Source organism: Oncorhynchus clarkii, chromosome 31 (genome assembly GCF_045791955.1).
Source record: "Oncorhynchus clarkii lewisi isolate Uvic-CL-2024 chromosome 31, UVic_Ocla_1.0, whole genome shotgun sequence".
Taxonomy (NCBI): domain Eukaryota; kingdom Metazoa; phylum Chordata; class Actinopteri; order Salmoniformes; family Salmonidae; genus Oncorhynchus; species Oncorhynchus clarkii.
The window spans coordinates 16,862,279-16,878,684 of record NC_092177.1 but is presented as its reverse complement, the minus strand read 5'-3'; the positions used below and the strand labels follow the sequence as shown (position 1 = coordinate 16,878,684).

General features: G+C 42.2%; 2 protein-coding genes across 8 annotated transcripts in view; both read left to right on the top strand.

The window, feature by feature from the left end:
* The window catches only part of LOC139391197 (muscleblind-like splicing regulator 3), an 87,989-nt gene that overhangs the window by 4,796 nt on the left and 66,787 nt on the right, over positions 1-16,406 (top strand). The window lies entirely within an intron of this gene.
* Positions 4,225-15,420, top strand: LOC139391152 (uncharacterized). The gene is made up of 3 exons (XM_071138712.1): positions 4,225-6,475; positions 6,851-12,379; positions 12,692-15,420. Exon 3 carries the CDS (start codon positions 13,576-13,578, stop codon positions 14,485-14,487), a length of 912 nt encoding a protein of 303 aa, XP_070994813.1. The 5' UTR covers positions 4,225-6,475; positions 6,851-12,379; positions 12,692-13,575; the 3' UTR covers positions 14,488-15,420.

Here is a 16,406-nt window from a genome sequence, read left to right as displayed (position 1 = left end):
TCCATTATCTCACTGTGAGGGTTTGGATAAAGGTATAGGTTAATAACATAAAAACCCCTGTAAATAGACAGACTTTTGAAGGCATACAAATCAAATCAGTAATTCTTAAATGCAAACATGTTTCCTTGTTTACTCCATTACATGTCATGCTTTACATTTCAGTATTGTGGTACAGTATGTTATTCCTTGAGTACACTAATGTTTAATTTATGAGTGTAGCCTATGCGTCTGTGTACATGCCAGTTACACAAAAACATACACTATACAGGACACATGTACAGTGCCTTCAGAAAGTATTCATACCTCTTGGATTATTCCACATTTTATTGTGTAACAGCCTGAATTCAAAATTGATTAAATATTTTTTCCCCTCACCCATCTACATGCAATACCCCATAATGACAAAGTGAAAACATGTTTTTAGAAAATTGTGCAAATTTATTGAAAATGTAACATACATATCTCATACATATAAGTATTCACACCCCTGAGTCAATACATGTTAGATTCACCCAGCGATTACAGCTGTGAATCTTTCCGGGTAAGTCTCTAAGAGCTTCGCACACCTGGAATGTACAATATTAGCAAGTTAGATTTAGCGCAATGACTGGAAGTCTATGGATATCTGCAGATACCCATAGACTTCCAGTCATTGCATGCTCGCAGATACCCATAGACTTTCAGTCATTGTGCTAACACTAGTTAGCATTGGCTCGCAAAACTACCTATAACTTCCTTCATAATGGACACAGAGACATAAAAATGATATCTACAAGTTCACCTGACTGGGCTTTATTTTGATTTAACTAGGCAAGTCAGTTAAGAACAAAATCTTATTTACAATGACAGCCTACCCTGGCCAAACCCGGACCAATTGTGAGCTGCCCTATGGGACTCCCAATCACAGCCTGTTGTGATGCAGCTTGGAATTGAACCAGGGTCTGTAGTGATGCCTCTACCACTGAGATGCAGTGCCTTAGATTGCTGCGCCACTCGGGGGTCCTAATGGGCCTCACTGCCAAAATTCTGAAGTATCCATGAAGTATCCCACGCATGCGTCCGCATGTTGTTTTTGTCCATCCACACCAGATGTGATCAGGACACGCGGGTTAAAATATCAAAACGTGTGACAGGTTGAAACACAAGAAACATTCATGGACATTTAGCTAGCTAGCTTACTGTTACTAGCTAATTTGTCCTGGGATATAAACATTGGGTTATTATTTTACCCAAAATGAACACGGTCCCTTTTTTCTGGATCTTTGTAGAATTTTTACCCATTTTGTGTCACAAAATCATGTGTTCTCTACTCAAACAACTAATCCACAGATAAAAGTGGAAACCTTAGTTTCTAGTAATCTCTCCTCCAGTCTTCTTCTTCTGTGGACTTTATCTGGCGGTTGGCAACCAACTTTGACTGGAGTGTGGACCTCAGATCATCATTCAGTCACCCACGTGGGTATATGCTCCTAAAAACCAATGAGGAGATGGTACAGGTGGGACTTGCAGTCAAAAATGGAACCAAGTTCTATTTTAGAGCCTGGCTACGCAGACGCTTGTTGACGCGTGCGAGCAATTTGGATGAAATTATTGAATAACCTGTATCTGTATATTTATTTTGCAATGCTCGCGCATGCAACGGGGGCGGTGTGGTCAGCATGTTAGGCTTGCCATAACAGAGGGGTGGAACACTTTTTGACTCAAGACATTTCAGCTTTTCAATTTGAATTCATTTGTAAAAATTTCTTTAAACATAATTCCACTTTGACATTATGGGGTATTGTGTGTAGGCCAATGACACAAAACCCTTCTTAAATTCAGGCTGTAACACAACAAAATGTGGAAAAAGTCAAGGGGTGTGAATACTTTCTGAAGGCACTGTTTGAGAGGGGTATATCTATAGCTGGACGTATGTTTTTGTGAATGTATACTGTGGTGCTTTAACAAGCTGAGGGGATTATAGATACTTAACCTAATTACTTTGCTCTATCTCTGTTGCTTGACCTTTCCCTCTCATTGTGACCTGGAGCTCTTCCTCTTGTCTTGTTATTCTCCTCCTCCTCCAGCGCTATCTTTAATCAATCACCTAATCACTCTACCCACACCACTCTGTCTCTCTTTCTCTTTCACACCACTCTTTCTATTTGCTTTATTGGCAAATAGTTAAAGTATCTAATATGGTCATACATTTGACAGGAGGTTAGGAAGTGCAGCTAAGTTTCCACCTCATTTTGTGCCTTTCTCAATAGCAAGGCTGTACATAGTCAAAGATTTCCTCCGTTTTGGGTCAGTCACAGTGGTCAGGTATTCTGCCAATGTGTACTCTCTGTTTCGGGCCAAATAGCATTGTAGTTTGTTCTGTTGTTTTGTAAATTCTTTCCAATGTGTCAAAAATTCTATTTTTGTTTTCTCATGTTTTGTTTGGGTCTAATTGTGTTGCTGTTCTGGGGCTCTGTGGCGTCTGTAAACAGAGCCCCAGGACCAGCTTGCTTAGGGGGCTCTTCTCCAGGTTAATTTCTCTACAGGTGATGGCTTTGTTATGCAAGGTTTCTCTCTCTCTTTTTAGAGATAGCATCAGCCAGGTCTCTATCCCTCTGTTTCACTCCCGGAAGTGGTGCAGCGGTCTAGGGCACTGCATCTCAGTGCTAGAGGCATCACTACAGACCCTGGTGCAATTCCAGGCTGTATCACAACCAGCCGGGATTGGAAGTCCCATAGGGCAGTGCACAATTGGCCTAGCGTCGTTAGGGTTTGGCTGGGGTAGGCCGTCATTGTATATAACAATTGGTTCTTAACTGATTTGCCTAGTTAAATAAATTATAAATATAAATAATTATGTTAGAATGATCCAGGTGACTCTGGTCTGAGTAAGACTCTAATGTTTATTGGTTGGTTCTAGGCTATGTTTTTTTTAAAGCTTGAAATGTTGCTGGTATGACAAAGGCCTAAAAGAGTGATTTGTTAGATTGTATCAGTCAAACAGTTGTTTAAGGGCACTGGCTGCACATTTTCTACATATATTGCATGTCTTAAAGATTCCTGCGTTCCAAGTGTCTACTCTGGTGTTATGGCCTTGCGGTTTCGCACAGTTATTTGTTTTATCCGTCTGTGCCTGGTGCTCCGACAGAGGGGCTGACTGGGCTTTTGGACTTGTGCAGCATGGGGGAGGGACCGGGGGGAAACTAATAATCATTTATTACATTTGTAAAGCGCTTTTCATTTTACAAGAATAATCACAAGGTGCATAAAATAAAATAGAGACATAGTCAACAAAATTGAAACAAATGTATGTAACCATATGAGGAAGGCTAAGTCGATAGAAGTGAGTCTTAAGGCCTGCTTTAAAAGCTCCAACAGTCTGAATAGCCCTGAGATTATCTGGAAGGGAGTTCCATAGGCATGGTGCATGGGAGGACAAGGCACGGTCTAGGGATTTGCAGATGAGGAGGATGATTTTAAAGTCAATTCTTTGACTTTGAGTTGAAGTTTATTTTCTTTTTACAGGGGCAGTGCACATTATTCAACGTTTCAGTAAAAGTGCCGGTTTTAGCCAGCCGGCTAATTTTCAACCACAGTCCCTGGGCAGGTTATTAAAAACAATTACAATATAGACAATAGCAACATAGAACAAGCAAGACATAGCATACAGACAGAGCAACATAGGACAAGCAAGACATAGCATACAGACAGAGCAACATAGAACAAAAAGCAGCAAGACAAAATTCATAAAAGCAACAGTGTTTCCACACCTGACAAGCTACAGACAACAGACAACATGGAAAGCGGCAACACACAGCTAGGGACCATGTTCACAAATCTGATTGACCTTTAGCTATGTCTTCAAGCATTTTGTGAAAGTGTGATATGTGGTGCAGTTATGTGTGTCTGATGGCAGTGTATTCCAGACATGGGATGCTCCCACAGAGAAAACGGATTTACTAAAGGTGCTTTTCCTTAAGGGAACTATACAGTCACCTCTCATGGCAGACCTTGTGGATCTGCTGCCATATGTTTGGGTTTTCTGTTTAACAAAAATACTGAGTGGAGGGGGACCAGGCCATTTAGGATCTTGAATACAAGACATGCATAAGATTTTCCCAACTCAGGAGCTCATGCTTTCTGAGGATGTAACAGTGGTGATGGCTATTGGGCTTCCTATCAAGCACTTTGAGAGCCTGTTTGTAGACAGACTGAATAGGAACAGGTAGCCGATGGGGTTGATGTGGGCAGACAGCTTTGTCTGTGTCAGAAGAATCCTTGCAGCACTGTTCAAATTCAATCAAATACCTTGAAATCATTGCTTCCGAGCCCCTCCCAACGACGCAGATTTAAATAATAATAATAATAATAATAATTTAAAAAAATATATTGTTACACAAGGAATAAAATACACAAGAATGGAGCTATATACAGGGAGTACCAGTACCAGATCAATGTGCAGCTATATACAGGGAGTACCAGTACCAGATCAATGTGGAGCTATATACAGGGACTACCAGTACCAGATCAATGTGCAGCTATATACAGGGAGTACCAGTACCAGATCAATGTGCAGCTATATACAGGGAGTACCAGATCAATGTGCAGCTATATACAGGGAGTACCAGTATCAGATCAATGTGGAGCTATATACAGGGAGTACCAGTACCAGATCAATGTGCAGCTATATACAGGGAGTACCAGTACCATATCAATGTGCAGCTATATACAGGGAGTACCAGATCAATGTGCAGCTATATACAGGGAGTACCAGTATCAGATCAATGTGGAGCTATATGCAGGGAGTACCAGTACCAGATCAATGTGGAGCTATATACAGGGAGTACCAGTACCAGATCAATGTGCAGCTATATACAGGGAGTACCAGTACCAGATCAATGTGGAGCTATATACAGGGAGTACCAGTACCAGATCAATGTGGAGCTATATACAGGGAGTACCAGTACCAGATCAATGTACAGGGGTATGAGGTATTTGAGGTAGATATGTATATGAAGGCAGGGTAAAGTGACTAGACATCAGGATAGATAATAATAAGGTATTTGAGGTAGATATGTACATGAAGGCAGGGTAAAGTGACTTGGCATCAGGATAGATAATAATAAGGTATTTGAGGTAGATATGTATATGAAGGCAGGGTAAAGTGACTTGGCATCAGGATAGATAATAATAAAGTATTTGAGGTAGATATGTATATGAAGGCAGGGTAAAGTGACTTGGCATCAGGATAGATAATAATAAAGTATTTGAGGTAGATATGTATATGAAGGCAGGGTAAAGTGACTTGGCATCAGGATAGATAATAATAAAGTATTTGAGGTAGATATGTATATGAAGGCAGGGTAAAGTGACTTGGCATCAGGATAGATAATAATAAAGTATTTGAGGTAGATATGTATATGAAGGCAGGGTAAAGTGACTTGGCATCAGGATAGATAATAATAAGAGTAAAATAAAGAACAGAGTAGCTGCAGCATATGAGTGTAAAAGTGTAGTGTGTGTATATAGTGTGCATAGAGTCAGTGCAAGATAGTCCAGGGTAACCATTTAATTAACTATTTAGCAGTCTTATGGCTATTTAACAGTATTATGGCTTGGGGTAGTGGCTGCCTCGGGGGCTGTTGGTCCGAGAGCCGATGCTTCGGTACTGTTTGCCGGACGATTGGAGAATGAACAGTCTGTGGCTAGGGTGGCTGGAGTCTTTGGCAATTTTTCGATCCTTCCCCTGACACCACCTGATATAAAGGTCCTGGATGGCAGGGAGCTCGGCCCCAGTAATGTACTTGGCTGTCCGCACCACCCACTGAAGCACTTTGTGGTCGAAAGAAGTGTGTTTGTCATACCAAGTGGTGATGCAGCCAGTCAAGATGCTCTCAATGGTGCTGCTGTAGAACATTTTGGGATCCAAGGCCCATGCCAAATCTTTTCAGCCTTGTGGGGGAAGAGGTGCTGTCGTGCCTGCCTCACAACTGTGTTGGTGTGTGTGTCCCATGTTGAGTCCTTAGTGATGTAGACAGCAAGGAAATTGAAGCTCTCAACCCGCTCTACATCAGCCGATGTCACAAAGTGCTGTACAGAATCCCAGCCTAAAACCCCAAACAGCAAGCAATGCAGATGTAGAAGCACGGTGGCTAGGAAAAACTCCCTAGAAAGGCTGGAACCTAGGAAGAAACCTAGAGAGGAACCAGGCTTAAATTATCCTTGCCTAACGATTGCGTCTGAAGCTGGGCTTGCAGCACGGCTATCCTCGCCATAAGGCGATCGTTCTCCTGTATATTATGAGTACAGCGACTGCAGTTAGAAGGCATCATGTTAATGTGTTAATGTTACTACTTAGCTTCGGCTGGTGGAGGTCGTGTAGAACCATGTCCAGATAAAGCGTCCGGGGTTCTAACGTTTAATGAAAAAAGTTGAGCGAGGTGAAAAATAAAAATATAAAACGGTAATTAAAAAGTAAAAACCGTAAAGTTGACAGGTAAATCAAATCAAATCAAATTTTATTTGTCACATACACATGGTTAGCAGATGTTAATGCGAGTGTAGCGAAATGCTTGTGCTTCTAGTTCCGACAATGCAGTAATAACAAGTAATCTAACTAACAATTCCAAAACTACTGTCTTGTACACAGTGTAAGGGGATAAAGAATATGTACATAAGGATATATGAATGAGTGATGGTACAGAGCAGCATAGGCAAGATACAGTAGATGGTATCGAGTACAGTATGTACAAATGAGATGAGTATGTAAACAAAGTGGCATAGTTTAAAGTGGCTAGTGATACATGTATTACATAAGGATACAGTCGATGATATAGAGTACAGTATATACGTATGCATATGAGATGATAAGGTAGCAAAGAAACGTTAGCAACAAACTGCACAGCAGCATGTAAACAAGTCTACAAGTTGTGACCGGAAATGACGGTGTGATGGTCAAAGCATTTCATAATGACAGATTCAAGTGCTAAAGGGCAATAGTCATTTAGGCAGGTTACCTTGGAGTTCTTGGGAACAGGAACAATGGTGGTCAGCTTGAAACATATTGGGATTACAGACAAGGAGAGATTGAAAATGTAATTAAAGACACTTTTAAGATGGTCTGCACATGCTTTGAGAACTCACCCTGGCATTTTAAATGGCGGGCTTGTGAGTGCTAACCTGTTTTAAAGTTTTACACACATCAACCACGGAGAGTGAGATCACACAGTCATCCGGAACAACAGGGGCTTTCACGCAAGACTCAGTGTTGCATTCCTCGAAGCGACCATAAAAGGCATTTAGCTCGTTTGGGAGTTCTGCATCACTGGACATCTCACGGCTGGGTTTCCCTTTGTAATCCGTTATCGTCTGCAAGCCCTGACACATACGACTAGCGTTGGAGTATTGAACGCGTCACTGGTACTTCCTGTTTTAGTTCGTAAACAGGAAGCAAGAGAATAGAGTCATGGTCAAATTTGCAGAAGGGAGGACGAGGGTGAACCGTTTCTGTGGGTAGAATAAAAGTGGTCTACATTTTTTGCGCAGGAGACATTGACATTGATAAAAGAGAACGGTTTTAATTCTCCCCGTGTTAAAGTCTCTGCCCACCAGAAACACTGGCTCTGGGTGAGTGGTTTCTTCTTTGTTTATGGCCTCATATAGTTCATTGAGTGCCAAAGTGGTGTTGGCTTGTGGAGGGATGGAGACAGTTGTGATCATTACCCTCTTGGTAGATAAGTGTCTGCAGCTTATCGTGAGGTGTTCTATATCAGGTAGATTAAAGGTTCTGCAGTTTACCATGAGGTGTTTTATATCAGGTAGATTAAAGGTTCTGCAGTTTACCATGAGGTGTTCTATATCAGGTAGATTAAAGGTTCTGCAGTTTACCATGAGGTGTTCTATATCAGGTAGATTAAAGGTTCTGCAGTTTACCATGAGGTGTTCTATATCAGGTAGATTAAAGGTTCTGCAGTTTACCATGAGGTGTTTTATATCAGGTAGATTAAAGGTTCTGCAGTTTACCATGAGGTGTTCTATATCAGGTAGATTAAAGGTTCTGCAGTTTACCATGAGGTGTTCTATATCAGGTAGATTAAAGGTTCTGCAGTTTACCATGAGGTGTTCTATATCAGGTAGATTAAAGGTTCTGCAGTTTACCATGAGGTGTTCTATATCAGGGAATAAAAAGCTAGAGATTTCCTTCACACTGAACGCAGCACACCAGTTGTTGTTTATGAAGAGGCACACCCCTCCCCCCTTGGACTTGCTCAAGGCTGCCTTCGTCCGATCGTGCTGCTACATGGAGAAACCACTGAGTTCACTGAGTCATTCAGCCACGTCAACTCTCTCTGATTGGAGACTCTTGAACGAATCCCAACCATCTTATTCTCGAGTGACTGGACATTTGCCAATAGGATGGGGGGATATTCTCTTTGTCTCAGTGACACAAGGATGCCTGCTCGTCTGCAGCATCGATGCCCACAGCGTTTTGGTGAAGTTAAACAAATGAATAGTGTATGAACAAGGGAACAGTTTAGTCTAAGTCGGATTTGAAGTCGAAATCGAGGTTAGTAACTGTCTTGGCCGTCAAGTATTAATAGGGCTAGGCGTCCCGCTAGCGGGACAACTTCAAATAGATAATCATTAAAATTATGGATATTAAACATTTAGGTACATACAAGTGTCTTTATATCGGTTGACAGCTTAAATTATTGTTAATCTAACTGCACTGCCCTATTTACAGTAGCCATTAGAGCGAAAGCATGCCATGCGATTGTTTGAGGACGGCGCCCCACATCAAAATATTTTTCCACCGGCACAGGTTTCATAAATTCACAAATAGCGATTAAATATTCACTTACTTTTTGAAAATCTTCCTCTGATTTGTCATCCAAAGGGTCCCAGCTATAACATGTAGTGTCATTTTGTTAGATAAAATCCTTCTTTATATCCCAAAAAGTCTGTTTAGTTGGTGCCATTGATTTGAGTAACCCACTCGTTCAACAGGCAGAGAAAGGAAAATCTACCGCTAAACTCAGTCAAAATACATTTCTATTGACTCCTCAGATACCCTAAAATGTAATCAAACTATAATATTTCTTACGGAAAGAAGTATGTTCAATAGGAAACTGATATTAGCATGTGTGTCTTGTCTTCATCGCGCGCCCAAACACAAATTTCCAAGACTGTTTCCTTGTACTAAAACTCATATTTCTTATTCGTTTTGGAAGTTACAAGCCTGGAACCTTGAACATAAACTGCTGGCACCCTATGGAAGCCATAGGAATTGCATCTTGGGAGCTAGAATTCATTATGCCCCTATACTTTCAATTGTAAGAGCATGGGCTCTCAAAAAAAAAGGTTAATTCCGATTGGTTGAACTTTGGATTTTCTTCTACCATATCTATTGTGTTACAGTCTCCTACATTATTTTAACATTTATACAACCTTCAAAGTGTTTTCCTTCCAATGGTACCAATGATATGCACATCCTGGCTTCAGGGCCTGAGCAACAGGCAGTTTACTTTGGGCACGTCATTCAGACAGGAAGTGGAGAAAAAAGGACCCTAGCCCTAAGAAGTTTTAACTTTCTGTACAAAAAAGTAAGGATAAACATGGAAAAAGTCACTAAATAGCAAAGTCGGGTTGAAACTCGTAAGATGTCGCCCTTCTCCACCGGCGCCATCTAGTTTATGAATTGAATTTGCAGGCAGGCCCCCAAGTACTGCGTTCCCATAATCAATTCTGGAGACATCAGCTTCCTGCTATGAAGGTTACCTTGTTACGTAGTGTAGTGGTGCTCCATCTTTGAGGATGGACATGACGCAGTGCGCTGGAGTCAACAACAGCCAGCCTTCCCCCTCTCTGGCTGTGTCCCATAGGCTACATTGACACAGGCAGACAAATTCTGATGTTTTGCCCAATTATTGCCAAAAGAGCTGATCTGATTGGTCAAAAGACCAATTAATAAAAAAAAAATATCAGAATTGTGCTGCCTGTGTAAATGGCACCTTATTCCCTATATAGTGCGGTACTTTTGACCAGAGTCCTACACAGTATGTATAAGAAAAAGGGTGTCATTTGGGACACAGCCTCTGTCCCACCTACCCTGACCTCTACCTGGTGACTCCTGGAGTTCCCTCCCCCCTCTCTCTCTGCAGGTGTGGAGAGGCAGCCTGCCTTCTCCCTCTCTCTCTCAATTCAATTTCAATTTAAGGGTTTTATTGGCATGGTAAACAATGTTAACTTTGCAAAAGCAAGTGAAGTCGATGATAAACAAAAGTCAAATAAATTATAAAAATGAACAGTAAACATTACACTCACAGAAGTTCTCTCTCTCTCTCAGCAGGCATGGGGAGGGAATGCAGTAGCAGCCTGCCCTCTCTCTCTCTCTCTCTGCAGGCATGGGGAGGGAATGCAGTAGCAGCCTGCCCTCTCTCTCTCTCTCTCTCTCTCTCTCTCAGCAGGCATGGGGAGGGAATGCAGTAGCAGCCTGCCCTCTCTCTCTCTCTCTCTCTCTCTCTGCAGGTGTGGGGAGGGAATGCAGTAGCAGCCTGCCCTCTCTCTCTCTCTCTCTCTCAGCAGGCATGGGGAGTCAATGCAGTAGCAGCCTGCCCTCTCTCTCTCTCTCTCTCTCTCTCTCAGCAGGCATGGGGAGGGAATGCAGTAGCAGCCTGCCCTCTCTCTCTCTCTCTCTCTGCAGGTGTGGGGAGGGAATGCAGTAGCAGCCTGCCCTCTCTCTCTCTCTCTATCTCTCTCTCTCTCTCTCTCAGCAGGCATGGGGAGTCAATGCAGTAGCAGCCTGCCCTCTCTCTCTCTCTCTCTCTCTCTCTCTCTCTCTCTCTCTCTCTCTCTCTCTCAGCAGGCATGGGGAGGGAATGCAGTAGCAGCCTGCCCTCTCTCTCTCTCTCTCTCTCTCTCTCTGCAGGTGTGGGGAGGGAATGCAGTAGCAGCCTGCCCTCTCTCTCTCTCTCTCTCTCTCTCTCTCTCTCAGCAGGCATGGGGAGGGAATGCATTAGCAGCCTGCCCTCTCTCTCTCTCTCTCTCTCTCTGCAGGTGTGGGGAGGGAATGCAGTAGCAGCCTGCCCTCTCTCTCTCTCTCTGCAGGTGTGGGGAGGGAATGCAGTAGCAGCCTGCCCTCTCTCTCAGCAGGCATGGGGAGGGAATGCAGTAGCAGCCTGCCCTCTCTCTCTCTCTCTCTCTCTCTCTCTCTCTCTCTCTCTCTGCAGATGTGGGGAGGGAATGCAGTAGCAGCCAGTCTAGCCCCATTCAATAGTCTCTTTTGAGTTGAGTTTTATTTCAGTATACATGGGGAGCAGCTAAAAGCTGTATTGTGTACATAGTAAAACAGGAAATGAAACGTAAAAAAAAAACGAATATAGCAGGCTAATGAAGGAGGTAAAGAAGTCTTCATGAAGGGATCTTGGACCAGGGAGAGTGTCCACACCAGTATCACCTTAAGTCTGCATGATCACTAGCCTAAACAATAATGACATTTCATCAAACTCAATATTAACCTTTTGATTCCTCCCCGTCGCCAAATATGTATATTTTTAAATGTTGACCTATTGATTGGCCAAGCGGCAAATCATGTGGCAATCTCAGGTTCAGAGGTCACCTATCCGCTGATCCAGTGTGTTGTTTAATGTAGTGTGTTATATTTGTATTGTTGTTTAATGTATTTAGGTTTGCAAAAGGTCTGAAACCTTCCAGTAAATTTCCGGAATTTCCCCGAAAATTTTCTATGGGAAGTTAAGCCCAGGAATTTTGGTAAATTTGCTTAAATTCATCAAAAAATGTTAGCTTATAACAGAGAACCTTTTTGTGGGATACACATAATGTCACGATCGTCGTATGGAATGGACCAAGGTGCAGCGTGGTGAGCGTACATTTTTCTTTATTTTGCAAATGTCGCCAACAAAACAATAATACAACAAAAAACTAACGTGAAGCTCCGTAAGGCTATACATGCACAAACGAAGACAACTACCCACAACTACCAAAAGGAAAAAAGGCTGCCTAAGTATGATTCCCAATCAGAGACAATGATAGGCAGCTGTCCCTGATTGAGAACCATACCCAGCCAAAACATGGAAACAAACAACATAGAATGCCCACCCCAAATCACACCCTGACCTAACCAAATAGAGAAATAAAATGGCTCTCTAAGGTCAGGGTGTGACACATAAGGCAATTCTAGGTCTTGTGGCATATTTTGGTTTAACTATCCCCAATTCAATGGAATTGCAACCCTCTGCACGCACAGTGCATTCTTCTATCACATGTGCAGTGCACTCTTCCATCACATGTACAGCTGATTCTCAAGATCTTGCACACTAATGAGATGTTTTTGAGCCCACACTACTACATTGTCTGAGCCAAGGACTACATGCTTTTTCTGGTAAGTTTTGATGACAATACTGGGTGGGGTGACTATATTTTACTAGTAACTAGTAAATAGTAGCCAACAGCAAAGTGTGTTTAAATAATTTCTAGCTGTTAACAATTTCTGCTAGGTAGTTTTTGCTACCAATTGGGTTTCAGCTTGCTTGAGCCTGCTAACTGAGGAGTGTTAATTCACCTGTTTCCATACATGTTTCATTTTAAAACATTTATCCTAGAAATGAGTTGTTTAATTTAACTGCTTAACTATTTATCTGTACATGGAATTGTATTTGGGTTTTTCTTTACAATTTTTTTCTAATCTTTACAGGAAAATGCCACGGGCACTATCTGATGTGTGGAGACATTTCACTTCAGCTAATGCAGAAGGAAAAGCTGTGTACATACGCAAATACTGTGCCAAATCATATGTGAAGAATGCAACAAAGATGCAGAATCATCTGGCCAGGTGCATAAAGTTCCCTCAGCGCTCACAACAAGCAACCTCTGGCAAAAGTCCCTCTACTTCTATTCGAGGTGAAAATGATGAATCAGACACCGTATCGATAGCAACAGCTCATGGTCCTCCTGGAATCAGAAGTTTATTTGACTCAGTCAAGGAATGTAGTCAGAGAAATGCTGATGAATGTCTTGTTCGAGCTGTGAATGCAACTGGTTCACCTCTGATGCTCACAGGCAATGTGTATTGGAAGAGATTTCTGAATGTTCTTCGCCCAGCATACACCCCTCCAAACAGACATGCTTTATCTACTCATTTGCTGGATGCAGAGTTCAACAGAGTTCAAGTGAAGGTCAAGCAAATCATAGAGAAAGCAGACTGTATTGCAATCATCTCTGATGGGTGGTCAAATGTTCGTGGGCAAGGAATAGTTAACTACATCATCTCCACCCCTCAACCAGTATTCTACAAGAGCACAGACAAAAGAGACAACAGACACACCGGTTTCTGCATTGCAAATGAGCTGAAGGCAGTCATCAATGACCTTGGACCACAGAAGGTATTTGCACTGGTAACAGACAATGCTGGGAACATGAAGTTTGCTTGTTCTAAAGTGGAGGAGTCCTACCATCACGTCACACCCATTGGCTGTGCTGCTGATGCATTGAATCTGCTCCTCAAGGACATCATGGCACTGAAAACAATGGATACATTCTACAAAAGAGCCTTCAATCTACTTCACCAAGCAAAGTGAGATGAATAAGAGCACCACATTGAAGCTGCCCAGCAACACCCATCGGGATGGTGTTGTCATCATGTTTGACAGTCTCCTGGAGGGGAAGGAGTCTCTCCAAGAAATGGCCATATCACAGTCTGCCGACATGGACAGCGCCATCAAGAGAATCCTCCTGGATGATGTATTTCGGGAGAGAGTGGTAAGCAGTCTGAAACTCCTAAAACCTATAGCAGTAGGCAATGCACGGACTGAGGGAGACAATGCCATCCTGTCTGATGTTCAGACTCTGCTTGCAGATGTAAAAGAAGAAATCCGTACTGCACTGCCCACTTCACTGTTGCTCAAAGCAGAGGAAACTGCAGTTCTGAAATACATCAAAAAGTGTGAAGACTTCTGCCTGAAGCCCATACACGCAGCAGCATTCATGTTGGACCCCAAGTATGCTGGCAAGAGCCACCTGTCTGGCGCAGAGATCAACAAGGCCTATGGTGTCGTCACTACCGTGTCTCGCCACTTTGGCCTGGATGAGGGCAAATTTCTTGGCAGTCTGGCGAAGTACACTTCCAAGCAAGGGCTTTGGGATGGAGATGCAATATGGCAGTCGTGCCAACATATCTCATCAGCCACCTGGTGGAAGGGACTTTGTGGATCTGAGGCTCTTTCCCCTGTTGCCTTCATCATCCTCCAAATCCCACCATTATCAGCCGCCTCAGAGGAAAACCGGTTCTTGTTTGGGAACACACACACAAAAGCACGCAACAGGCTGACCAATACAAGGGTTAAAAAATTGGTGGACATCCGGGCAAATTTGAGGCTTTTTGAGCCTGACAACGATTCAAGGTTGGAAAGTGACAGTGACGATGAGGCCTCAGAGTTTGATGTTCAAGAGGTGGACATTAAGGGGGTTCAGGGAGAAGACAAGGAAGCCTGAGAGGAAGACAACCAAAGCTTTAGTTTCTAGACTATCATTTTACAGATGTATGTTGAAAACAGTTTTGGGAGATGCAATGAATCATTGAGGATCATTCAATATTCCCTTTATTTTGTTGTTCAGTAAAATCATCCCATGTGAAGAGTCCACTCATTTAATTAAAGTTCAATTCATAACTACATTTTTTATTTTTTTTCTATTGGATTTAGTCATTTGCAATTATGTGTACTTATGATAAGGTAAAATGTTAATGTATCTTTCTCCATATGATATGGGAAATATATCCAATGCAAAAAAACATCTACATTTAATGGTATTAATATTAATTCCCATATATTCCCGTTAATTCCCACAGAGAGTTTCCACCTGTTGAATATTCCCCAAAATGTGCAACCCTAAATGTATTGTGTTATGTTTGTTCCTGTAGCCTTCAGACTCAAATGTAGCTGATGTTAGATCAGGTCAGGGTTAATGTTTACACAGGAACTAATGCCTCAGCCAAAAGGTTATGAGATACCAGGAAGTGGCTTTTTATAGTCGTCTATCTAGACTACATGGTTTTATGTTTGCACACACAGACAGATCCTTGCCACTGACCAGGTTTTGTTTGATGCATTTAGACCCTATTAATTTCTTCTTACATGATGAATATTAACCCATCACTCAACCTCAACTCTCCTGAAATAGAATTTTAACATTGTTTTTAACAATGCATGCATACATAAACTCAGCAAAAAAAGAAATGTCCCTTTTTCAGGACAAATAACTTCACAGATCTTCATTGTAAAGGGTTTAAACACTGTTTCCCATGCTTGTTCAATGAACCATAAATAATCAATGAACATACAGTGCCTTGCGAAAGTATTCGGCCCCCTTGAACTTTGCGACCTTTTGCCACATTTCAGGCTTCAAACATAAAGATATAAAACTGTATTTTTTGTGAAGAATCAACAACAAGTGGGACACAATCATGAAGTAGAACGACATTTATTGGATATTTCAAACTTTTTAACAAATCATAAACTGAAAAATTGGGCGTGCAAAATTATTCAGCCCCTTTACTTTCAGTGCAGCAAACTCTCTCCAGAAGTTCAGTGAGGATCTCTGAATGATCCAATGTTGACCTAAATGACTAATGATGATAAATACAATCCACCTGTGTGTAATCAAGTCTCCGTATAAATGCACCTGCACTGTGATAGTCTCAGAGGTCCGTTAAAAGCGCAGAGAGCATCATGGAGAACAAGGAACACACCAGGCAGGTCCGAGATACTGTTGTGAAGAAGTTTAAAGCCGGATTTGGATACAAAAATATTTCCCAAGCTTTAAACATCCCAAGGAGCACTGTGCAAGCGATAATATTGAAATGGAAGGAGTATCAGACCACTGCAAATCTACCAAGACCTGGCCGTCCCTCTAAACTTTCAGCTCATACAAGGAGAAGACTGATCAGAGATGCAGCCAAGAGGCCCATGATCACTCTGGATGAACTGCAGAGATCTACAGCTGAGGTGGGAGACTCTGTCCATAGGACAACAATCAGTCGTATATTGCACAAATCTGGCCTTTATGGAAGAGTGGCAAGAAGAAAGCCATTTCTTAAAGATATCCATAAAAAGTGTTGTTTAAAGTTTGCCACAAGCCACCTGGGAGACACACCAAACATGTGGAAGAAGGTGCTCTGGTCAGATGAAACCAAAATTGAACTTTTTGGCAACAATGCAAAACGTTATGTTTGGCGTAAAAGCAACACAGCTCATCACCCTGAACACACCATCCCCACTGTCAAACATGGTGGTGGCAGCATCATGGTTTGGGCCTGCTTTTCTTCAGCAGGGACAGGGAAGATGGTTAAAATTGATGGGAAGATGGATGGAGCCAAATACAGGACCATTCTGGAAGAAAACCTGATGGAGTCT